This window comes from Sorex araneus, chromosome 2, assembly GCF_027595985.1.
Source record: "Sorex araneus isolate mSorAra2 chromosome 2, mSorAra2.pri, whole genome shotgun sequence".
NCBI lineage: Eukaryota > Metazoa > Chordata > Mammalia > Eulipotyphla > Soricidae > Sorex > Sorex araneus.
The window spans coordinates 143,860,780-143,885,886 of NC_073303.1; the positions used below are offsets into that span (position 1 = coordinate 143,860,780).

At 36.8% G+C, this 25,107-nt stretch overlaps 1 protein-coding gene and 1 pseudogene across 2 annotated transcripts in view; one reads left to right on the top strand and one right to left on the bottom strand.

Annotated features, from left to right (window-relative positions):
- LSAMP (limbic system associated membrane protein) overlaps nucleotides 1-25,107 on the top strand; it is a 755,031-nt gene that overhangs the window by 385,526 nt on the left and 344,398 nt on the right. For both annotated transcript variants that reach the window (XM_055127103.1, XM_004606705.2), the window contains exon 2: nucleotides 8,764-8,996. In XM_055127103.1, coding sequence (XP_054983078.1) covers nucleotides 8,764-8,996 — 233 coding nt within the window. The remainder of the gene's footprint in view (nucleotides 1-8,763; nucleotides 8,997-25,107) is intronic.
- On the bottom strand, nucleotides 15,731-17,590 carry LOC129402187 (elongation factor 1-alpha 1-like; annotated as a pseudogene).

Here is a 25,107-nt window from a genome sequence, read left to right on the forward strand (position 1 = left end):
AAATGAATAGAGACCCTGGATGTTCTCACTACGATGTGTGTTTCTTTCCTACTTGAATGCTGCATGTTCAGATTGTCACTGTAAAGTGGAATAAAATTGTTTACACCTTATTTGCCCTATCAACCGAACTGCCAGCGCAGAATCTGTGTTCCGTAATCTGTGGTCCTTCTGTATGGAAGATTGACCTAAAACAGAGTCCAGGTCACCTCTGTCACAGTGTCATTCCCGTCCTCCTGAGGAATGAAGAGTGCTTTCCTGCCATGTTCAGAGACCTGCCTAGAGCCCGGCCTCCATCCCTCAGACTCTGCTTTTTATTTATTTATTTTTTAATGGGCTGGAGCAATAGCACAGTGGGTAGGGTGTTTGCCTTGCATGCGGCAGACTGGGTTCGATTCCTCTGCCCCTCTTGGAGAGCCCAGCAAGCTACCCGTGGCATATTAGATATGCTAAAAACAGTAACAACAAGTCTCACAATGGATACGTTACTGGTACCCATTCAAGCAAATGGATGAACAACGGGACAACAGAGCTACAGTGCTACCAAAGACCTATTCTGTATGTAAAATCACTAAGAACCCAGTTTGATGCAAGAGTGAAGCAACATTTTGAGTGAGAGAGAAATAATTCATTATTATTGTAATATGATGGCATGACATGAAACTTCTACATGTGTAGGCATGCCTAATGCATAAATTAAACCATTATCTTTCATTAAGTTAATGGTTTATTCAGTGTGTGCTGTGAATACATCTGCATTTAATCACCATTTTCTCATTCCCAAAAGTCTAGGTGTACTGAGACTACCCTCTGTGAAGAGTTACTTTCCATTAAAATATTTAAGTTCTAGAGATTGAGATGCATATTGTTATTTTGTTTTGACCATCTTTTATTTTATTTTAAAATATTTTTGATGCCTGATTAACAGTCAACTTTCATTTGTTCATCATTATAATTGATATTTTTTTCTTGCAAAATGATCCATAAGTCTAGTTAATATTTGTCACCATATTTTGTTAGATAGTTTTTCTTAGGCTGAGAAATTTTAGGATCTACTCTCTTAGCAATGTTCAAATATTTATTACCATATTTTTTATTATGGTCTCTAGACTGTATGTTATATCTTCAGGACTTATTTTATAACCCGAGGTTTGTATCTTTATTTATTTATTTATTTATTTTTTATTGAATCACCATGTGGAAAATTACAAAGTTCTCAGGCTTATGTCTCAGTTATACAATATTCAAACACCAATACCTTCACCAGTGACCATATTCCACCACCAAAATTCCCAGTATACCTCCCGCCCACGTCCTCCAACCCCCAACTGCATAACTGATGAATTTCACTTCATTTTCTCTTTACCTTGATTACATTCCATATTTCAGCACAAAACTCACTATTGTTGTTGGAGTTTCCCCCCAAGAAAGACAGCCCTACTACCAAGGAAGCATTTGATAATTAGTTTTGCATTGCTTAGAATGAAGAGATATGTAGCCCCACTACTCCAAGTACATAACTTTTTTTTTTCTTTTTCCTTTTCCTTTTTTTTTTCTCATCCCCCTTCCCGCGCCTCATAGTATGGTAAATGCCACGCCGCGTTTCTCCCCCAAAATGGGCAACAACCGGGAAAGAGGGATATTTCTTCTTCTCAGCCGGCGTGGGTCTATTGCTTAGTTCACAGTCTAGAGAAATGGCTGCTAATTTGACTACCTTCAATATTTCAACAAAAAACTCACTGTTACTGTTTGGAGTTTCCCCCCAAAGTCAGACCTGCATAAAGGAACCGTTTCACATTGCTGACAATTAAGAGATGTTAAGTCTTTGGAATTCTGTATAAAGTCCAGGGAAAGTTCTGCCAGAAATTGCATAGCCCAGCTCACAGTCCCAGTGCATTGCTGTAAGAAGCTGCTCTGGATGCCAGAATGGGTTAGAAGGCCTCTGGAATCAAAGTCTTTAGGAGCAGAGAGTCCGTTTCACTCTCAGCAGCTCCGGATTTATCTGGGCCGAGGGCGTGCCGGTTATACCCACTTCCCATGATTGCCTATGAGCCCCAAAGTGTAAAAACAGTATACCTCTGGGTTAGGAGACTTAGAAGATGGCTCTCGCCATGTGAATTGCTGCCGCCACCATTTTCCGTGCAGAAAAACAGGGTGGATAGGAAAGATCCATCCCAGGGCAGTGCAGAGTTGTAGCCCAGCTCACAGTCCCAGTGCATTGCTGTAAGAACTGCTCTGGATGCCAAAATGGGTTAGAAGGCCTCTGGAATCAAAGTCTTTAGAAGCAGAGGGTCCGTTTCGCCCTCAGCAGCTCCGGATTTATCTTCTAAGTTTCTATCATAAGATCACCTTCATGCATTTCATCCACTCTTCACACTCCACTTCCAGCAACTACCAGTCTGGTTTCTGGGTTTAGGAACTTGGTTGATTTTATGTTTGTTTAGTTGTTCTGTCGTTCATTTTTTTAAATTTATTTTTTTAAATTTTATAAAGTAGTTGCAATATGATTACATTTAATATTTCAAACCCCAATCCCACAACCATTACACCTTCCCACCATCATATTTCGGTTGTTTCCATCCCAAACCCCAATCCCTGCCCCAAAGTGAACCCAGATAATATATTTTGTATTGTTTGTTATGAAAACACACTGAAAATGCTACCAAAAAAGTATCTGTAGAGGAAAGAGTGTGGAGATTGTTGTATTTCACCCAGGGACCGTTAAGCCCTTCTATAAGAATCACTAACATATTAAAGGTTGAGCCTTATGTGCATATATATGTATATAATATATATACACATACATATGTGTGTGTGTGTGTGTGTGTGTGCTTTGAATCCCATCAAATGTGGTGTAGTACTCTTAGAGTATGGGTAGGCTTTGAACTCCTGGTTCAAACTCGCATGGTTATGGTGAGTGTCATGTTATGCTCCCTTGCTGTTCACTTTAAACTGCTATAGTAAGGAACAAGGAATGAACACAGCTGTGCTCAGGGCTTATTCCTAGCTCTCGGTGTAGGCATCACTCTCAGGGGTGCTATGTGAGGTTTAAACTGGGTTGGCTACATGCCAGGCAAGTGCCTTACATGCTGCATTACCTCTATTATGGTTAAATAAGATTCGTTTTATAAATATACCATGATATATATGTGCTTGCAACTCACATTAATTGCATACCTTATATATTGCAAATAATATAACCCACAACTCTATAGATATCTTTTCCAATAATTTTTTTACTTTATTTGTTTTCTTTACTTTCATGTATAATTTATGAATCATAAATTAGTTCAATTTCAATTTTTAAAAATTCATATAATTTCTAGCTCACCTCTGAGACAACCAATTTGTGCTAGGACCAGTGATGATCTGGGGTGGGTTGCCGGGGCTCTCCTGGTGGTGCTTAAGGTTCTGAGGGTTGCATCAGTGGTTCTCATAGTGCTGTGTGGTACCAGAAAACTCAGAGCTTACACATGCCAGCCACGTGCTCAGCAACTTGAGTCATAGGTCCTACCTAGCTTTTAATTCTTTGAGAAACTTCCATGCTGTTTTCTACTATCTTCCTGGCTACACCTATCTTTATTTCGATCATCAACTCACAAAGATTCCTGTTTCTCCATACTCTTGCCAACATTCCTTATTTCTTATCATTGTCAATAGCCGTTCTATCAGATGTAAAGTGATATATAAATGTAGTTTTAATTTACATTTTTCCTGATGGTTAGTAATATTGAGCATCCCTACGTGCATCTATTAGTCTTCTGTATATTTTCCCTAGAAAATATTCATTTTAATGTTATTCCAATTTTTAATTTTTAAATTGAATCAATGTGAGATACCCAGTTACACAGTTACTCCCATTTTCATTCATTTTCTGATTTTTAGACCGTGCCAGGTGTTGTACAGGGCTTACTCCTGACTCTGTGCTCAGGGATTGCTCCTGGTGGGGCTTGGGGAACCACATGGATTGCTGGAATTCAAACCTGGGCTAGACACATGCAAGGCAAGTGCCTTACCCACTGTCCTACTTGTACCCCAAGACATTTTTATAGATAACCCTTTCTCACAGATATAAAACAATATCTCATTGTGGTTTAGTATTCATTGTCCTAATTATGAGTGACATTGAGCACTTTTTATGAGCCTATTATTCATTTAAAAAGTTCTATTTGAAAACTCATGTTAAGATCTGCTCATTTTAAAATTAGACTAGTCAATCTTTTTTTGCTCTTCAGTTGCATATTTTAGATACTTTATTTATAAAAACCTTACTGAATATAAGGTCTGCAAATATTTTGTTCTTTATCACTGTATCACCGTATCATTGCCATCCCGTTCTTCATCAATTTACTCTAGCGGGTGCCAGTAACATCTCCATCTCCATTAATCCCTATCGCATGCTAATATTGCCTTATGGCGTACTGGGGGCTCTTTCAGGGCCAGGGGAATGAGGACTGTCATTGTTACTGTTTCTGGCATATTGAGTATGCCACGGGTAGCTTGCCAGGCTCTGCCGTGCTTTGTTCTTTATAGAATATTTTATTCAGTTGAGTATTTTTTACTTTATAGAAGCTTTGAGATTGATGTAATCTCATTCATCTTTCATGTGCCTTAATATTGAGGTTGAGTCCCCAAATATATCTCTAACATTGACATCATCTAAATTTTATTCTGTTTTATTGTTTGAATTCTTGCCATCAGGTCTTTAATCCATTTGAATTGTTTTTGTGTACAAAATTTAAGAGTGATCCAGTTTCACTCTTTCATGGTCATCTGTTCAGTTTCCCCAAAAACTTTTGTTGAAGACATTGTTTTCTTTTCTATGATTTGATCATGACTCCTTTGTCTTATACACATATTTCTCTTTTTCTTCCAAATATAATGCTCTTTTAATTACTACCAGTTTGTAACAAAGCCTGAAGTATTGTAGTATAATGCATCCATTTTATTTTTCTTCAGGTTGCATGAATTATTTAAGATCTTTTGTTTTTTTCCCATACAAATTTTAGTATTTTTGTTGTATTTCCTTAAAATGGATTACAAATTTACATGCAGTTTTTTAATTCATTTTGAGATTTGTGTGTGTTTATGTGATGGAAGATGGGAGTAAAATTATATTTTTTAAAAACTTATGTCCAGTTTTCCCACTATGATTTATTGAAAATAAAACTGTCTATTGAGGACATTGTTCTATAATATTGATCATTTTTCAATAGTTTAATTGACTATATATGTGTGAACTTATTTTTAGATTCTATTCATATTAGAATAGAGCATATTAGAGTTTAAAGTACTTGATGAAGGGGTGAGACAAGGAGGTAGTAGAGAGGACAGGTGCTTGCTTTGCACATGGATGACCCAGGTTTGATACCCATCTCATTTAGGCCCTTGAACCCTCCCAGGAGTGATTCCTAGGTAGAGAGCAAGGAGTAAGACCTGAGCGTTTTTTGTGTGTGATCCTCACACAAAAAAATGTAGTTAACACCTTAAATAAATACTTGCATTTTTCTACAAATTAATTTGTTCCGAAATTTCAATTCTTTTTGCTCGTCCTTATTTTGATGTATTTGTCATGTAGAGAGATTATTTCACAGTTTATAAAAGCAATACAATTACTATGGAACTAAGAACTCTATTTTTTAAAATTTTATGTATTTGAAAGAGTCTTTTCCATTTAAAAAATACATTATGCTCTGGTACTTGAAGTTAGGTAACCATACTGTATTGATAAAAAGTATAGTGTATACAATGATATTTTTCACTTATTTAAATGATAATTTGGATAATTTGTTCGTCGCCCATGTCGCGATTTCCCTTCGCCAGCAAAGAGTGAGACGACACGGGTTGAGGATCCTTCTGCAGCCGTTTATTCAGTTAACTGACGATGAGAAAGAACCCCAACCCGGGTAATGGCAGTCCTTATATAGCCCTGGTTGCCCCGCCTCTGACGTGGCGCTCATCTATTGGCTCTCGCCAATCACCCCATATGAGGTCATTCTGTCATGGCCGCCACGCATGCGCAATGTGCTCTGGCTCCCTACAGTATACAACGATATTTTTCACTTATTTAAATGATAATTTGGAAAACAAATATGGATGTAATAATATATAATAATGAGATGTTATATGGATTTTCATAGACAAATTTCCATATATTATATTGCTTCACTGGATGCATTTTATGGATTTGGCAATTTTACTCAAATAGTCAAATAGTTCTTTTGGTAAGATAGATCTGAACATTCTCAGAGAATACTTTGTAATAATAATCTGTGTGACAAATAGGAAAAAATTTCAGATATGTCTTGAAAGATCTTAACACCTCAATTTAGATACCTACACTGGGATGATAAAGAATAATAGCTCATTTCCCCAGGTGCACCCCAAATGTTTTCAAAGTATCTGTGGGTACTATGGACTTAGAATGATGAGTACAGTACAACATAAGTAACTTTGTGTCTTGTATTAGTAAAATTCTTATTTTACAAGAGGCGTTTGCTTTGTGTCTATTTTATAACATGTTGATATAGGAGGTATCCAAATGAATGTCATAATTGTGTAAGTTATATTTTGTTTTTCAAAATATTACCCTATTAGGCTCACATATTTTACAGTGCAGCATGTCTTTTTGTCTCTTTTATACAGATAAATTTCCATTCCTGCTATGACAGAAAAAAGTAAATTTGCATTTATTAAAGTTTTTTGTTTTTCTTGTTTGCTTTGGTTTGTAAGGGAAAACTATGACTGTGCTCAATTTACTCCTAGCTCTGTGCTCCTGGCAGCATTCTAGAGAAAATGTATTGCAGTGTGGGGGTCAAATCTGGGGCTTCCACATAAAAAAAATGTGCTCCTGCCCTTTGAGCAACATTCAACAAGTTTATCTGTGATCTAGAAGATGGTAACAATCTTAGTATATGAGAAATGAAACTTTCTTTGGTGGCAGTGGGGCACATCCAATAGTGTCCAGAGGCTATTCCTGGCTCTGTGCCAAGGGATGAGCCTTGGTGGTACTCAAGGACCATGTGTGGTGCTAGGTATTGAACCAGGATTGGCCTATACAAGGCAAGTTCTTTTACCCTTGTACTATCTCTCTGGCTCCAGAAATAAGTCTTAGTTTGAAAGTGCAGCAAATACTACTAAAGATACACACAGAAAAAAATTATGCCATAAAAGAAGAGAATAGGTAAGCTAACTCTGTGCACTCCTTAGAGAGCAATTTAAACTATCAAATACATTAATAGCAGTATATGTGTTTGATATGTAGCCACTAGACGTATATTTTTAATAAATGCATTTGAGATAATGGAGAAATACATTTGAGATATATATATTTGAGATGACACATTAGAGATAATGGAGATAGTAAACGATACCTTAATTGCATGTTTTAATGAAATTTTATGAAAATCAAATACCTGTGTATAAAATACCTAGCTAGACAAATAATTTCCAATACTAAACTATATCATACACCTAAAGATCATGATATTAAAAAGTATTTACACAATAGATAGGTACTCCTAAATGATGAGGCTTTTTCTTCATCTTAGGATGGCTATGAGTTGACCTCTTATTATCCGCCACACCTCAGTAGGTAACCTGTAGGCTTTGCATCAAATCTTCGTCTCTATATAGGTGTGGACTCTATGCCTTTTTGCTCTGTCTGGAGAGAAAACCTGGATTTGACTCAGTTTAATATTACAAGGGAGCACAGTGTCGGAACTGTTCTGCTGTCATGCTCTTGGCTCCTCTGTCCATTCCTCATGCCCCAGGGGTCTGAACAGCTGGCTCTGCAGCTGTGAGCAGGGTCTGGGACAATCTCCTTGTAGAACACATATAATTTTGCCAAAGGCATGCAGAATGTTTTTGTTTTGCTCAATTTTTCAATTTCCAGATTCTTGCTAAAATTGAGGAGAAATTTTGCACTTACCAGGGACTTTTTAATTTCTTCTCCCCTAATAACTAAGTTCTTTGCCTCCTTTTCTCAAGTTTCAGAATGTGGCCTTTAAGTTTTTTTTTAAAAAAAACAGGTCATCATTTAAATAAACATTTGCCTTTTCTTTCCTTAGAATAAGCACTACAAAATTTGTTTCTTTATTTCCCATAAATATTAAATTCATTAGCACACTATCTCCCTCACTGATATCCCTACTGCCCTCAGCAGCTGGGTTCAGATTTAGGCAAGAAACTATGAGCTTTAATCTCTTTGCCACAACATTTATCCACTTATCTTTGACCTGCTCACACACTGATAACTCCTAGGAGTGGAAAACTTGTAAGGATGAGATATAGATTTTGAAATCTAGTCTAACGCTTACAACAGTGGAGTATAATTTGAATCTGCCATGACTCAGGTTTTAGTTTCTATGAAATAATATTTACAGTTCCTAACTGAACAAATGTTTCATGTTATCAAGCATCTTATTCTCAAAGTTACTTGAACAGATAGAGTTATGTGCAAATACCTCTTTCTAGATAAAAAGATAATCCAGTGGGAAGTCAATTCCCATTTAACTTTATTTTCCCGTATAAGTCTTACTGATTGCTTATTGCCAAATTGAATAGATTATAAAGATATTAGTATATTGGATGAAAATTATATCTTAAATAAAATGTAGTGACAATAGTTTAGACTCAGTATAAGAAATAGTATAGTCTTGTTTCATCATGCACATTTTTTCTTGATTGGTGTTGAATCTAATCACGTTAAGAATTAATGCAGATAGAGATAAACTAAGGCTCTAATGTTATTATTTTCCTCTTCAGGTGCATTGTGGAGGACAAGAACTCAAAGGTTGCCTGGTTGAACCGTTCTGGCATCATCTTTGCTGGTCATGACAAATGGTCTCTGGATCCCCGGGTTGAGCTGGAGAAACGTCATTCTCTGGAATACAGCCTTCGAATCCAGAAAGTGGATGTCTATGATGAGGGTTCCTATACTTGTTCGGTTCAGACACAGCATGAACCCAAGACCTCTCAAGTTTACTTGATTGTGCAAGGTAAGAAAAGAGTGCATAGATAAGCAGTATAAAGAGGTGGAATGAATATAAAAATTTAAAGACGTGTAAAATATGAACACAATCCTCTCCAGAGAAGACAATTTCAAATTGTTCTTGGGTATTCATTTCCTTTTAAAATGATAAGATGAAATGAATAAGAATACAGAGAAATATCTCCAGTATGAACCAATGTCCTGGTACAAAAATATATTAGAGCTGTTGGAAATAATTTTGTTTAGGGATTAGGAACACACAAAATACATAAATCATGTCACTTTCACTTTGTCAAGCTGATAAGTTACTATATGTTTTGCTGAAGTTTTTTTAATATGTTCTTGTCTAAAGATTCATTAGTAACTATATTTTATAACAGTAAATGTTTAGAAAAAATTAAATTTTTAGAAACTTGATATCTTTTTAGTTCACCAGCATTCTTTGTAGTTTGCATCTTAATATAATGACAAGTTAGTCTCGAGAAAACTCAATGACAATCATCTGCAAAGTTATTGGGGACAATTTGCTTTTACATTGGGGTTTCCAAGGGCACATCTGAGTCATGGTTTTACTGGATGAAAATCCTAAATGGCAGACACATGCCCCCAAACTATTGCTCTCTCGGGTCCCTTTTCCCATAATTGCAGAATGAGAACAAAGCTGATCATTTGCACAATTTTATTGCAAGCGAAGTCAAACCACCAGCAGTTTCAATGCATTTATCAGGAAAGATCTAAGCACTAACAAATATTAGGGCTGTGTTCATGTATTCTTGATTTACAATTTTATGTAAATTTAATGCAAATTAGACATGGCCCTAAGCCTTCTGTCAAGATTCCAAGGCAGTCAGTGGTGTGGCAAAGTTTGACTGTAGCTTCTATTAATGTGTTATGGAATTGATTATTGCAGCATTTAAATTATTGCTCTTCCAACTCCTCTGATTAATAGATTGAAACTGGAGTGAAATACATCAGAGACTGCCTGGTGCAGGGGGTGGTTCAGTCATGTGACCTCTATCTCGGTCCATTTGCAATGGCTGACAGCTTCATTTTATTGCTTGTAAAAAGCATGTCTACTGACTTGCAAAGTTCCTATCATAGTCAAAGCATAAAATGATTTTCTTTTGGTGTAGTAGAGTACATGAATTCTATAATAAGAGAAAAATAGTGCTCGGATCTCCATTTATGTGGGTAAACATAGAAATGCATTAATATGCTAATAAGCTAATTTCCCAGCTCCATCCAAATACATATAAGTACAACACTTGTATGCACATCCACTCTTGGATACTAGTACACATACATTTCACAAAACTCAACCATACACACATTTATACCAAACATGCATGCCTGCATGCATGTCCCTCAAAACAAAAGTAGTTCTTCCTTATTCAATGGCAAAGGAAAAAATGAATTTAATTAATGCCTACTAAAACAGATGTTGTATAACAATCAACATTATATATGAATCCTTCATAATTTTAGTACATTTACAGTATTTGATGCCATTAGGAAATATATAAGATACAACATCAAGAAATTATCTATTGCTCTATAGTCAAAATGGAGAGATATTAATTTTTGGTGATGTGATCAACTTATGCAAAGATTTCAGGAAGCAATTTGAATTGGCTAGACCAGAAAATAAACATGAAATCCTTTTATATATTATAGAACAATTTTATTATGAATTTAAGAACTCTTAGATTTATATTTAACCATAAGCAATATAAACCTAGTGTCCAAAGCGTCTCTCCATTTTTCATATTCATCTGTACATAGATAGATGCTGGAACTAGGGCAAAATATACTGAGTACACCTCTGTGCCATATAAATACAAGTGAAATAAGACATTAAGTGATTGAAAAAACTGTCATGTTCTATTTATTGTCTTATTTTCATTACAATATTAAGTAATCTTAATATCCATATTATAATTTTACCAAAACTTTAAGTTTAGAGATGATAAAGCACATGCCTAAGAGTTCCTGATGTCTGATAACATGAGTTAGGAATAAAATTTCTCTGTCTTACACAAAATACTATTATATTTGTTAATAACTATATTGACATGAAAGAGAAAATGGGTAACAAAATCCAAATTTTGCTTTGAAAAAAAATGAACAATGAAGCCTGATCTTTGAAAAATCCTTGCTTTTATGAGGAAAGGTTATCTTCTTGAATCTGAGTCACAAATAATTCTTTTGACAATTATACAAACTATATACATATGAGTATATAATATTATGAATACATGATTTATATGTACATATCTACTTATTCTTTAGCACAGTAGATCATATTTTAACAGCAAGCAATATTTAAATATAATTATATGTAAGTATATATATATACATATATATGTGCACCTGAACTTTAGCACATTCAATTTTTTTAAAAATGCTTTAAAATATAATTATTTACATAATAAAGTATAAGTATATATGTCACTGTCACAGTCATCCCGTAGTTCATCAATTTGTTCAAACGGGCACCAGTAATGTCTCCATTGTGACATTTGTTGTTACTGTTTTTGCATATCATATACACCACAGGCAGCTTGCCAGGCTCTGCCTTGGGGGCAGGATACTCTCGGTAGCTTGTCGAGCTCTCTGAGAGGGCTGGAGGAATCGAATCCGGGTTGGCTGCATGCAAGGCAAACACCCTACCCGCTGTGTTATCGCTTCTGTTTATACATATAATTATATGTATATATATATGTATATATATATATAATTGAATGTGCTAAATTTCATTAATATATTCCTGAAATTTAGCACATTCAATTTTTGCACATTCAACTTTGTGGTTGCATCTAGATTTCCATCCTCCAGACATTGTTTTTTATACTTCATGCCTCAACTCTACAGGTTTTTATTATATCATAAAGTCTTTTTCTTGATATGGTTGTCATCATTCTTTTCGCTAATGGTTGCGTGAAGGTTCTTGTGGTTGGAAGTGCTGAGATAAGGCACGTGGAAGAAATGTGTCTCGTGGAGGACCAAGGCTCTCTCTGGCTCTTAGCAAAGGCAGAGGGCTTGTGGATCTCCTTCTATTGATCATGGTGCCTCTAAAGGGCGCAATACAGTGACGTCACCAAAGGCATCAAAAGATGTTACAGGAAGAACATTGAGGCAACAATATTTCCTTGTATCTGCAGGCCAGTAATCTAGGCCTCCATAAAGAAGATACAAAACCAAAACTGAAACCTTCCTTGGGTGAAAAGCACTTGGATTTACATCCCAAAGACAAGGCTGGGCTGCCACAGGAAATCTACATGTCAAATACAAACTAGGCAGCACCTGAAATCTACATCCCAAAGACTAGGCTGGGCCAGAGCCTGGAATCTACAATATCAAAGGTCAGGCCTGGCTAACACCTGAGATCTGCAAGTCAAAGACCAGCCAGGCTTCTGTGAGAGAAGGAAAACTGCTTCTTTCCATATACTGAAATTATTTTCTGAAGACAGCTTGAAGGGGGAAAATGTTCCTGTCTGTAGTACAGTCTACGTGGGCTCACCCTGGTAGTTCAGTCCATCCCCAACATCTAATACCATAGTGACTTTCTGAAAAATTTAAGGGGTCCTTGAGCTTTTAAAATTCTACCTTGCTCACTATCTGTGATATCTGCAAAGCAAACTTATAAAGTCATTTAATAAATATCATGTTTTCTTTCTCAATGTTGACAACATCATAGTTTAATGATCCTGTGAAATATGGCTAACAAATACTAGTTAGGAAGGTGGGCTTTGCCTTCCTGGCCTGCCTAAAATGAGAGAGAGAAGGAGAAAGAAAGAGAAAGAAGACTGGTGGGTGACTCTGATGGTGTGGGAGGGAAACCAAGGACACGGGTGCTGGGAAATTACACTGGTGGAGAAGGGGGTGTTGGAACACTATATAACTGAAACCCACTCATGAACAGCTCTGAAATACTCTATCTTACAGTGATTCAATTAAAAAAAGAAAAGTGGGCTTTGCAGTCATACTGCATCACTTGAATCTCAATTTTACTTCTTATTACTTAAATACATTTTTATATAAAACACAAAATTGCTCTAAGAATCTGTTTTTTCAAATTTTATATTGAAGGAGAATTAAAATGTAAGTCCTGATAAATCTATTGAGAATCTTAAATTAGATGATGCTGTACATCCCTAGCCTAGTATCTGAAGATCATGTGTTCTCATCTATTACATGATGATGATGGTGATGATGACAACTCTCCAGTGTCTCTACAGTATTTCCTTGACCAGTGTCACTTTTCCCCTGGTAGTGTTGCCCAGATTTTAACAAGCACATTCATTGCCTGTTACGCTTGTTGCAGGCGCTGCTAGTTTTTATTTGGCATCCTTCCAGTTCATTTTTCTCTGTTCTGTTTCTTCACATTTAATTTTTGAGTTTACTTCTTCTTCCTCCTGGTAGAGGGGAGGGTGAGAAATAGGGTTATACCATGCTCTGTTTAGGGCTTTATACTGGTTCTGCACTCAGGAATCCCTCCTGATGGTGCTCAAGGAACCATATATGGTGCCAGCGATTGAACCCCGATCAGCTGTATGGAAGTCCTTATCTGCTGTTCTATCTCTATAGGCTCTAGCTTTAACTGTGCAGGATTCTAGTAGGCTTCCAAGACCAACATTACTTTTTATTTTTTAATTTCATATATTAAAGGTGTTTGAGAAGAAAATAAAAAATATATCCGCACCAAACATAGAAAGGGTCTGTTAAATGTTGTTAGGTTGGTGCAAATTGACCAGATTTTCTGATTAAGTAGCATGGAGTAGGTTCTTGTAAGTTTCTAGGTAATATTGCTGCCTTGGGGGAACCCTCTGAGAATCACTACTTAGAAAGAATGTTATACCTATAAAACATCTGGGGAAATAATCCTGCATAATTTCATTAAATTTCAGAGGTTTTATCCCAAATACTTCTAAAACTAGTTATTTGAGAGTTTGCGGGGAGAGAAAGGACCTTGCATCACACAAGGTGGTAATCAGGGCTTACTCCTGACTTTATACTCAAGGGTGAGCCCTGATAGTGCTCAAAGAATATGCAGTGCTGGGTATCAAAGCAGGGTACTGCACGGATGACAAGTTCCTTATCTCCTATAGCATCTCTCTGCCTTTTCCGAAATAACTTTCAGTGAGTACTAGACAGTGAACAGAGAGATTGATCTTAACTTGTGTTGCTCTGCAAAGATTCTTGCTTAGTTGAGTCCTGCAAAAAATTTTAAAAATAATGCATGGACATACAAATTTCACTGTACTTCAAACATCTCAACTTTATAAGTATTTAAATATCTGTCCCTGCACACAATTCACCTTTATCCCTTCTCCCCTTAAGTGTTCTGTTCCCTTTATCTTTCCTTCATAATAGTGACCCTTCAGCATCTCTGGTATTTTCATTCTTATTTTGGTGTTTGTTTATGTGAAGGAAATAGTCTTTTTTGCCTAATTAAGAAGGTCATAGCATACAAAATATTCTGTGTTGAAATAAATATGTTGCATGGTTCACTAAATTCAATCTCTGACTAACTAATATCTCCATACAGCTGCTTCATGAGATATACAACTCCAAGTTTTGCCTTAGTATGTACACAAATCAATAAATACCTTTGGATTATGACACTAAGAAATTAAGAGATTCTCCTCCTCAGGGCCCAGGAATTAGTTCAGTGGCTTGAATGCATAAAGACATAAACCTGTTATCTAGGAACCCAGGTACTATATACAGCAGAATGTGTAATCTCCAGACCATTGTTCCTTGCTATGTGAGCACCACAAATATAGGGTATAACCCAGGTAACTCCACAATTATAAATTCATGCACCAGCCCACATGTTTGTGACCTCTTAAAATTGCAAAAATAGCATCAACAAAGGTTAGAGAAGTAGAGATGAGTGAGTGAAAAGCCATTCTTAGCATCAGTAATATATAATACTCCAGCATTCTTTTACATGAAATATTTATTTGTTCTCCAAAGTTTACTCTTTGATTTCTGATCTTTCTGTTCATGCTGCAGATGAAGGCATTTGGGCTACTCTTTATGTGATCCTTGCATAACGTGCAACAGAGTCAACATTTTGGTTTATTATACTTGTCAAATGCAGATACCTAAGAACCACTTTCAGAATGTGAATCAGAATCCTGAGGAATGTGACCAAAATATACATGTATTTAATGTTCTGCAGGTGATTCAGATACACTTGACAAAACCAAGAACTACAATTCTAGGGACCTAAGAAATCAATGAGAAAGATTTATTGCTTCCTGCCTGAACAGTTTCGTGTAGCATGACATCAAATTGTATCTAAAACTCTAGTAAAGTAGCAGTAGAAAAATATAAAATGACCTTATCTACTCATCAAAGTCAGAGATTTAGCATGTTCTTGAAATAGTGGACTTTAATACTATCTTCCCATTAATCTTTGTTTTAGTGGGTTTCAAAATATTATGACAGATTTTTGTTCAAATTGCTTCCATTAAAAAGTACTAATTTTTAAAAGTAATAAGTTGAACTGCCACACATACACTCTCACAAACATACATTCATACATATATGCATACACACGAATGGCCCACAAAACATTTTCCTTTCCTTCTGAAGACTTTGTGATGCATTGTTATCATTAACTATTTTTTCACTATTAAACATGTAGATCCAATTGAGACTAATAGTTCTGAGACCATTTTTCCACGCCTGAATAAGGGGTGGTAGGTACTGGGGATAGCATTCATTAGCCTTCTAAGCCTTCTGGGCAGACTTGGCCACTGGCTAACCCCAGCTACCTTCTTGTCCACTGCTCTGTTGACACCTCTGTTGACAATGGTTTGCCTCATATAGAAAACAGCAAAATGACCCAGAGGTGGGTAATCAGTGAAGTTCTCAACACTCATGCACTTGCCAGGAACCATATCAATTATGACAATGTCTCCAGATTTCAATAACGTGGAGCCATCTCCCAGATTTTCCCCAGAACAACAATTAATCTTCTTCTTCAGCTCAGCAAACTTGAAAGCAATAGCTGTGTGACAATCCAGCACTGGATCATATCCATCCCTCATTTGACTTGGAAGGTTCGGGATCACCTGAGCTGTGAAACTTGCTGCTTACACGGAGGGTCATTTTAACTGTCACCAGACACACTGTCCTGACAAACATATTTAAAAAGACATTGAATGTTGCATGAATATTCGTGCAGTAGGAGGCACTGGGACAAGAGATGCGGAAGAAATGTATGTCATGGAGGGTCCAGGTTCTCTCTGACTCTGTGACAAAAGTAGAGAGCCCTGAAATCTCCTTTTATTACCATCCTACAGTTCACAGGGCTCAATACAGTGAGGTCATCAACAAAGGAGTTACAGGAAGATCATGCAAAGTTCCCCTGCATACTGAAAACAATCAATGTAGGATCTGCATACTGACAACAAACTAGTATCTAGGATCTGCATACTGATAACAAACAGGCTAAGTAGAACCAGGGATCTGTGAGAAAAGGAACACTGATAATTTCAGTATAATTTAGGAAATTATTTACTAAGGCAGCCAAAAGAAGATGTTCAGCCTCATCCAAACCAGTCAGGACACATGAGAAATCTTGCCCATTTTCATGGGTCCCTATGTTCCTGCCCTTGTGTGGAGCAGTTTACATGGGCTCATCCTGGTAGCTCAATCCAGCCCCAACAATTGAATCAAACTTTGTCTCCAGGAAGAGCTTCATTAAGAGCTTCATGGTGAATTTCAACAGCCTAGCCTTGAGTTGTAACATTGACTGGAGTGAACATGGCCACCATGGTATGTTTAAGAACATCAGGCTCAACTTGGCCCACAGGATCTTGTACATATTGAAGGGCAGGCACAGGACTTTGGCAGTCGGACAGTTGGTGTGAGGATGCAATCGGGAGATTTACAGTATGATTCCACAGGCACTACCATCTTTGCAGGTTACTTCCCATACCTTGGGCCACAGCATGTTGGCAACTGGCTCCAGCACATTGTCATTGTCCCTATCAGAATTGGCACAAATGCTACTGTGTCAGGCTTGTAGCCTGTGTTATTGTGTGGAAGCTGACTTCTTTAACAATTTCCCCATATCTCTTCTGATGATAGGTTAGTCAGTCGGTATCTGTTTTGTGAATATCAACAATTAATCATTTCACACCCACTGTGTGAACCAGAATAACATGCTAATAGACCTGCCCATTCTTGGAGATACCAGCCTCAACCGCCCGTACTGTACCAGAAGCAATAATCAGGATAGAGCACTGAGCCTGAGAAGTGCCTGCAGTAAAGTTTTTGATGAAATCTCTGTGTTCTGGAGCATCAGTGAAGGTCACAGAGTACTTGGCTGGTCTCAAAATTCCACAGGGAGATTATCAATGATGATATCATGCTCAGGTTCAGCTTTTAGCTTATCAAGGCCCAGGTATACTCGAAGGAAACCTTTTCCTTCTTGTCCTCCTTCTCAGATTTCTTTATGGTTCTCTTGTCCATGCTGCCACATTTGTAAATATGGTGGCCAGTGGCGATGGACTTGCCAGAGTCTGTAGATCTAATGATGATGATGTTGATGTGAGTCTTTTCCTTTCCCCTTTTGGCCTGCATTTTGCTGTGGTTTCAAGACACCTATGTTCTGGATGAAAATTCATTGCAAAGAAGCTACAAAGATATTTTTAAAACTCTAACATTATGAATCTCCAACTGTAGGTCAAAACAAAAGAAATCTTGACATTACAGTATTTCAAAATGTGAATGTGATTTTTACATATCACATTTACCATGTAGCACTGTAGCACTGTCATCCCATTGTTTATCGATTTGCTCAAGCGGGCACCAGTAACATCTCCATTGTGAGACTTGTTGTTACTGTTTTTGGCATATCAAATATGCCATGGCTAGCTTGCCAGGCTCTTCATGCGGGCCGAATACTTTTGGTAGCATGAAGGGCTCTCCGAGAGGGATGGAAGAATCGAACCTGGGTCCGATGCATGCAAGGTAAATTCCCTATCTGCTGTGCTAGCGCTCCAGTCCCACATTTACCATACTATATAAAATTAATTTAATTTTCAATTTATTTCTCACAAGACCAGTATTCATAGAATGAACATTTTTCTAATTAATAGCTTGTTCTCTTTTATGATAGTCTAAGCTGTTTCAGAAATGGACTAATTTGCACGTTACAAAATTGGAGATATTTTGGGAGGGCCACATATGACTGTATTTAGGACTTATGCCTGGGTCTGTACTCAGGGATAACCCCTAGCAAGGCTATAGGGACTACATAGGATGCCAGAGTATCTAAACCTAGGTTGGCTGTGTGCAAGACAAGAGCCCTACACACGGTACTATTTTTTCAGCCACTGTAATTGGATATTTTTTAAAATATTTAGGAGTTTTGCAAAGGTACTTCTAAATAAGTAATTAAATTTTGCTATAATATTAAATAGTTCTAGAATTATTTTGTAACACTTTTACTTATGTGACACACACGGAATATAAGAATCTATTCATTACTTGCAAAGAAATATCTTGCATAATTACTTTAATTAAACCAATATAATTATAGAACAGTGTAAAAGTGGGACTTTGTATAAGACCAAACATGTTTAAATCCACATATTTTAAAAGTCACATTTCCTGTATCTCATTAACACTAGAATATCCATATTGTATTAAAATTGTAATATCTGTAGATTCTCATTAAGTTTAATAATTGAAAACTTGATGTTACAGAACAGCATATTTTATGAATGCTAGTATAGAGATTATCATTTCTAGTGTTTCATTCTAGAAATGTTTTATGTCCTATTAAATATTGTTAACGTTACAAATTCTCTGACCAGAACTCCAAACAGTTGTATTTTTAATCTCTCTTCTACTTTTTCTTTCCTTTTTTCATTAATTCTTTTGTTCTCCTACTTTCATTTCTCTTCTTTTCATTTCCTAATGAACATCCTGTTACAGTGATTATTTTTTCAATAATTTAACATTGCCGAAAAACTTTCATACAAAAGTTTCACCACTACTATAATTTGAACTTAGCCTAGAGCTTTCTACATTTTTAACGTGGTCTAATAAGGAATATGAAATCTATTTTAGTGAGATTTGATTTTAGATATAATTCTATTGATTTTCAGAATATTGCTAATTATTTTACTTGCTGACTTGTAATTATTCTACTCTTTAGTTTAATTTCTTATGCAATACCCATTGATTGGCTGTTAATAGGTCAACTTTGGGTTTTAAAGACCATAGCATTAGCACTGAGATAGCAAATTTAATGGGAAAAGCTGAAACTTTGAAACCATAAGATTAAGAATATTACTTCATGCAGTTTTAATTTGATATGTCCTCTATAGGGATAATTTGATTTCATTTCATCTAAATCAAGTCCATCCACCAGCAATGAATTACTATCTCCCAGCTCTATACATGTATTTGCAACCCACTTTTTATAGTAAAATAAAATTTTTATCTATACACATTCTATCCTATGCTTTCATTTTTCGGAAAATAACAATAATAAAAGAAAAAAAGAAAAAATCAGTTAATTACTAATAATTGGCTCAATGTGAAAATTCAGAATTTATAAAAGAAGGAAAGTTAATAAGAGTGCAGTTATAGTCAAATGTCAATTCTTTATGCCATATTATCTCAATACTTTACATATAGAATTTTGACTGTGATTAAGAATTTGGAGGTGATGATATTTTCTAGGGCTGGAGTGATAGCACAGTGGGAGGGCGTTCGCCTTTCACGGGGCCAACCCGGGTTCGATTCTTCCGCCCCTCTTGGAGAGCCCGGCAAGATACCGAGAGTATCTCGCCCGCACGGCAGAGCCTGGCAAGCTACCCTTGGTGTATTGGATATGCCAAAAACAGTAACAATAAGTCTCACAATGAGAGATGTTACTGATGCCCGCTCGAACAAATCGATGAGCAAAGGGATGACAGTGTCAGTGATATTTTCTAGGTTCAGTTGACATCCTTTACATGGCATGACTATGCCCAGTCTATATTACAAGGTTACAAGGTGCTTTTTTTTTCTTTATGAGTCACTCCTGTCAATGCACATGGGTTACTCCTGACTCTGCACTCAGGATTACTCCTGGTGGTGCTCAGAGGACGATATGGGATGCAGGAATTGGACCCTGGTCGGCTGCATGCAAGACAATTGCCCTACTGCTGTGCTATCGCTCCAGCCCCTACAAGTTATTTTTAATTCAGTGAAATTTGAAAAATAATTTTCCCCTGTTCTCAGTGTTCTCTTCAGGTTGGATGAACAGTAAAATAAACAATAGAAAAATTGTTAAGAGACAAGAAAAAACAATAGCAAACATGTGGAAAATCTGCATGGGTATAGATTCTAAAGTCATGGAATTAATTAAAACATAGGTATTTATAAGTATAAATAGAGTACAAACCTAGATATGCATATAATTATCCATATATATTTGAAAAAATAATGTAAAGATAAAGATTTTTCCCAAAGACACATACTTAAAAAAAATCATATCTCTAAAACTTGCTTGAGCTATTTTTAATCGAAATCATACTAAATTGAACAAATCATGGGTGGAGATAGCTAACACATTTTTAAATTATTTTATTGGGTCCATACATAATATTTCTTCTGCTAAAATTTTAGATACTCTTTGTTTTGTTTTGTTTTGTTTTGGGGTCACACTCAGCGATGCACAGGGGTTACTCCTAGCTTTGCACTAAGGAATTACCCCTGGCAGTGCTCAGGGGACCATATGGGATGCTGGGAGTCGAACCCAGGTCGGCCACATGGAAGGCAAATGCCCTACACACTGTGCTATTGCTCCAGCCCGTTGGATACTCAAAGATAAAATAATCCAAATTATGTTTTGTTTAAAATCACTAAATAACTCTAAAATGTGTGGAAAGCATAATCACATGTAATTAGGATACATATAAGGATTTGCTTATATATCACTGTATTGCTGTTACTGTCATCCCATTGTTCATTGAGTGGGTACCAGTAACATCTCCATTTGTCCCAGCCCTGAGATTTTAGCAGCCTCTTCTGAAACATTTTTCCCAACGATTGGAGGCTTTTTTCAGGGTCAGGGGCAGGGGAATGAGACCTGTTAATGTTACTGCATTTGGCATATTGAATACGCCACGGGGAGCTTACCAGGCTTCTTCTGGGAGGGTGGAATACTCTCGGAAGCTTGTTGGCTCTCAGAGAGGGGCACACACACACACACACACACATACACACACACACACACACACACACATTTCCCTTTATGATGATGTGTCAAAGCGGCCGCACAGTCCAGGAATATGCTCACTCATGCGTGAGGCTCAGTCTGACATGTGGAAAGAGGCCTGGAACTTGGCAGTGGTGGGATAGTGGAGGTCAGCTGCCAGAGCTGAGTCCTGTGGGGCAGGGAGGGCTCTCACCCGCCCCCTCTGGGGCACCCCTGGTGTGGAGTCCAATAACATGGTTATGGGGGCCTCATTTTATGCTCCCTTCTGGGAGGAGCAGCTGTGAGTTCTGGAGGGTGGCTGATGAGATTATCTGGCACGGGCAGGAGGTGGCTTATGGGTGTGAACCCTGGGTAGCCAGAGATTAGGAGAAGCAGGCAAACGATCACTGCTCCTGGGTCCCATTGAGCCCAGAGTCCAAGATGACAAAGTTCCTCATTATTTCTATATGCATTAAGAAAATATAATTCTCACAGATGAATTTTAATAATTAAAAAGAAATAGTCACCTTTATACTAAATAGCTACTTGTCAAATGTAATATGAATCTCTTAAAGATGCAATAGTAGAAAAGAAATAGAAAAGCCTAGAAAAGCCATAAGTAGATACACACTTCAGTGATTGAGGAAGAAGACTGGAGAGTAAGAATAATGTGTTGCCTTGCATGCAGCTGACCCTAGTCAATCCCCAACACTGCATTTGGTCCCCAGTCCTGTCAAGTGTTATTCTTGAGTATAGAACTAAGAGTAAGCTCTGAGTATACCCATGTGTCTTCCAAAAACAAATAATGCAAAAAGAGTGTGGAAGGCTTCCTCGACATCAAACAGTTGTAAATAGTAAGAAAAGGTGAATATATTTGTCTTTACATATATAAAATTATGAAATTCAAATAAGGTCATTTGAAATGGAGTATGAGTCATGTCAACAATACTATTAGAAAATATCAATATTTTTTTCAAAATGAATGGCTCAATATAGGAATTATAATGAAAACTTGTTGAATGGTATAAATTGTCATTTTACAAGAAGACAAATTAAAGCATCAAATAGAGTAAACTGTTGAAACGTCTTTAATGTCAAAGAATTGTAAAGAAAACAGAAATGTTATTTGTTAAAACAATCTACTGGGAAGGGGTTAACAAAATATGACTACTTTTATTTCAAGTCAGTGGGAAAACTGACACTTATATACCTCCCCGTTGAGAGCGTAAATTAGTGGAAACCGCTGGGTGGATGTCCACTAGGTTTAAAATATATTTGTATCAATTGGCTCAGTCATTGCACTAAACAAATCTTTTTAAAAAATATTTCTTGTATTTATTTGGTATAAACTGATCATAACCAAATTACTTTTTTTATAAATATTGAAAACATAAAGAATATAGAATGAGTAGGATCAAGTTGATTAAGTGTGTGAGAACTATTATAATAGACATTGGAATGGCCCCACATTCAAACTTCTCCCTGTGTTCAGCAATTATGCCCGGTTCAGTTTGTTGAATGCAGGCATCAGTACTCCATGCAAAAGCAGAAGCAAGACCCAGATGTTGTGAAAACAAGAACTTGAATGCAAGATCCTGTCCTTTGAAGAGCTGGAGTGATAACACAGTGGTAGGGCATTCGCCTTTCGTGCAGCCGACCCTGTTCATATTCCTCCGCCCCTCTCGGAGAGCCCGGCAAGCTACTGAGAGTATCACGCCCGCATGGCAGAGCCTGGCAAGCTACCTGTGGTGTATTTGGTATGCCAAAAACAGTAACAATAAGTCTCACAGTGAAATACATACTGGTGCCCGCTTGAGCAATGGGATGAAAGTGACAGTGACAGTGATCTTCCTGAGATTAAGAATTGCTAATAAGGGGCTGGAGCTTTATGGAGCTTAGTACATCGTGTGTGTGTGTGTGTGTGTGTGTGTGTGTGTGTGTGTGTGTGTGTGAAGGTTTGCCTTGCACAGTGTCTCCTGGGGTTTGATCACCCCTGCACCCCGTGTACTCCCCCAAACAACACCAGGTGTGATTCCTAAATACAGAACCAGGAGTAAGCCCTGAACACTGCAGTAAGCCCTGAACACTGCAGGGTGTGGTCTATTACGAACACAAGAATCATGGGACCACAAAGAATCTGTTCAGGTAATGTTTGCACCAATACCATTTAGTTCAACAGTGAATGTTTGCTTCACTGATATTTTATCAAAGCCTGGGTCTGGGCCATTTTGGCAATGGTGAAAATTGTGGCATCTCCCATCCAGATTTCCTAGAGATCATGTCCTTCTTGCATGATTTTTGTCATGATTGTGCAGAATATCCAGTGATGTCTTAAGCTTTAATGGTTTTTTTTCTTTACAAAACTTCCAGAGATGTATTCTTTCAGCTAATAACAGTTTTTTCAATCAAGTCTTGTTATCATGCTTATAGAACATCATTACATGATAAAAACATATTTGAAATATATGGCCAGTTGCAAAAAGTCATAAGCTAAGATTTAAATTTTGCAAGATACAATAAATAAACAGACATTTTCTGGGCTAGTATATCATTTAAGTAAAGTAGATAAATTCTAACAAAATATTTGTTATAATAATTTTTATTTTGTTTGGGGGAAACACTCTAAACCTGTGCTCAGGACTTACTCCTGGTTTTGTACTCAAGGATCTCTCCTTGATTAATGGTGTAGGAGGATCCTTTGAGGTGTGGGAGATTGAAACTTTGGTATCAGGAATTGAACCTGGGTCAACCACTTGCAAGGCAAGTACCTTACCTGCTGTATTATCTCTCTGATCCTGTAGTTTTACAAAATTTTTAATGTTTCCAATGATAAACTTTATATTATTTAATATTAAAACTTTTTTATTACAGTATCAGTAGAATTGATTAAACTTGTTAAACAATGAACTCATTATTGTTTAAAAGAATGAAGTTTCAGAAAAATTTCCAGAGAGCATAATTTTTCTTTAGTGACATACTTTCATTATTTTTCAATCCTTTATTATTTCCTCATGCTAAAGGTTTTTCATTTGTTCTTTTTCTCATAGTTAAAAGAAAATTCATAAAATCACTGATTCTTGAATAATAAGAGCTTAATTAGAAGGTTTATAGAACAATTATTTCTAAAATATATATGATAAAATAGCACTGAACACACATTTCAAAATCTTGGGGAGGAGGAACAAAAAGATTTTTCATGAGTGGTCAATTTCCTTCAATCAAAAAATATAGAGTAAATAATTGATCCAATTGAACCTCATTTTTGTTTCAAAACAAAACAACAATCTAAGCTCAACTGAACTAAAACACCTATTTGTATTTGCTGGATTTTTCACTGGTGTCTCCCACACTGGAGCATATGCGATGGTATTTCAGCACTTTCTTAGTACTCTAAAACATTGATCTATTCTGACTGTTCTAGAGCCTTGTCATTACCTCTCTCTTCCTTTTATCTACGTTGCTAGGATTGTAATTTTTAACATTTTATTGAGTGCTCTATAATGTCATACTAACTTTAGCTGAGTTGTCATGTTTTCTGGATATCTCTTCATCTGTCACTTGCTAATTTGACAAGATCCCAGATCTCCTAGGCTTACATTTATATTGTGTCTAGAACTTCTCACTGCACTATTCCCAATTAAATAATCAGTGATTTCAGTGCATCCTTTCTGATTTCTATTTTAGCCACACTACTGACTATTCTATCTAGACACAATAAAAATTAAACTAAACAGGGGCTGGAGAGATAGCACAGAGGGTAGGGCGTTTGCCTTGCACGCGGCCGACCCGGGTTCAAATCCCAGCATCCCATATGGTCGCCTGAGCACGGCCAGGGGTAATTCCTGAGTGCAGAGCCAGGAGTAACCCCTGTGCATCGCCAGGTGTGACCCAAAAAAGCAAAAAA